Genomic DNA, 1,672 nt, shown 5'->3' with positions numbered 1-1,672 from the left:
CTTCCTTCTAATATATCCTCGTAGTGGCGAAGAGAAAATTGATTTAATCGGTGGACACGGGATCGTTTTATTAATGCGACAACATCCTCGTTAATTAGAAATCAATTAACCCACCTGTCGATTATTCGAATACCTATTAATTAAACTCTTGATCATCTGCATGCATAATAACCGTGCCATTATTGGCATGATTATCGGCGTATCATCGAATTGATAAATCATATTCATCCTTTCACTATTGGAAGATGTTAATTAACGTCGAGATTGGCCAATCGTCTTCTGCGTTCTGTATGATTTTTTTTTCTTCGCCTTCTCTTGTATTTTTCTTTTTCTTAATTCGCTCGTCTCTTAACGAGTCTTGATACGTTAATTTAAAATACATATAAATACACTCATTGATAAATATTAAGAAACAAATCAATCATTTGCAATTAATTATCAATTTTTTATATTTTTTTTAAGATCAATAAATTGGAACTAACTGGAATGTGTTTAAGAAAACTTGCAAAAGATTAATTTGTATTTTATTAACTTTTGCCAATAAGTATATTTGTTATTCAGGAGATAATTACATTTGCCTCGTTGATTGTTTTAAATTAACATTGCAACTAATAATCACTTGGTAATTATGTTTTAATAACATTCAGAGCTGGGTATTATTAAATTTAGATCAAGGTGTAGATTGAATGTTGCATTGATTAATCTGTTTGACTAACGTATTTAAATTATAATTACTAATCTCTAATTTATCACGAACTGTAATTAATGTTGAGATTATTATTGAGGGATTGCCAAAAGGATAATTATCAAAATCATTTAATCTATCATTCATAAACTCCATTAAAGATCTCGTACACATATTTGTCCATATTTTATCATAACGATTGAACTAACTTATATTATCATTATAATACACATCTGCACCATATCTCAGAATAATCCTCAAATCACTAGTAACAATAATAACTACACACGTATAATAAATCTACATTTCACACTCAACTTCCAACATCAATCGCATTATATCATCGTTACTCAATCATCATCATCACCCCTAATTAATCGCCTACAATTTATTATTATTCCCTTGTACTGCATTATTATCCATCCTTCTCTCCTCTGAATCGATCTAAATCAAAATAACACCCGATTATATATTTATATCTCGCTATAATAATTTCATCGTCAGCTTTATTCCAAATACTTACATCTATACCGAAACAAAAATGAAAACCTTGTCGACGACAAAGAAATTTTCGTCCGCTATTTGGACTTAAGATCAAACGTAAAGTGGCAATCCAAACCCGCCATTCACACTTGTTTCGCCGTTTAGCCGCGATACTACAGAAGAAGGATGTTGATGTGCCCCGGAAGATCACCCCAGCCGATACCGTCCACCGCTTACGGGGTGAGTTTTACGCGATTTCTTTGGCGGAGCAATTTTCGTGGATGGATGGAAGGGGAGGGGAGGGGAGGAGCACGTGTCCTAATTCGATTTTCAGTGGCAGATACCGAGCGGATGTTACCTCAGATACACGAGGATCTTCTCGGGGGCGTATGCTGTTCAGAACTATCGAGGGCAGAGGCAGAATGGTTATCAGGAGGCGAGGGCGGCTTATCATCAAGTTCATCCTGTTCACGGGGGCCAAGGTCAAACTCAACTACACTCCAC

General features: G+C 34.9%; 1 protein-coding gene across 1 annotated transcript in view; it reads left to right on the top strand.

Moving 5' to 3' along the window:
* LOC102678924 (fibrillin-1-like) overlaps nucleotides 1-1,672 on the top strand; it is a 146,358-nt gene that overhangs the window by 143,527 nt on the left and 1,159 nt on the right. The window contains exon 22 of the mRNA XM_031508983.1: nucleotides 1,334-1,669. Coding sequence (XP_031364843.1) covers nucleotides 1,334-1,669 — 336 coding nt within the window. The remainder of the gene's footprint in view (nucleotides 1-1,333; nucleotides 1,670-1,672) is intronic.

Source organism: Apis dorsata, unplaced genomic scaffold, assembly GCF_000469605.1.
Source record: "Apis dorsata unplaced genomic scaffold, Apis dorsata 1.3 scaffold_117, whole genome shotgun sequence".
Lineage (NCBI taxonomy): Eukaryota > Metazoa > Arthropoda > Insecta > Hymenoptera > Apidae > Apis > Apis dorsata.
Note: the sequence above shows the minus strand (reverse complement) of the source record. Positions and strands in the feature narration are given on the sequence as shown.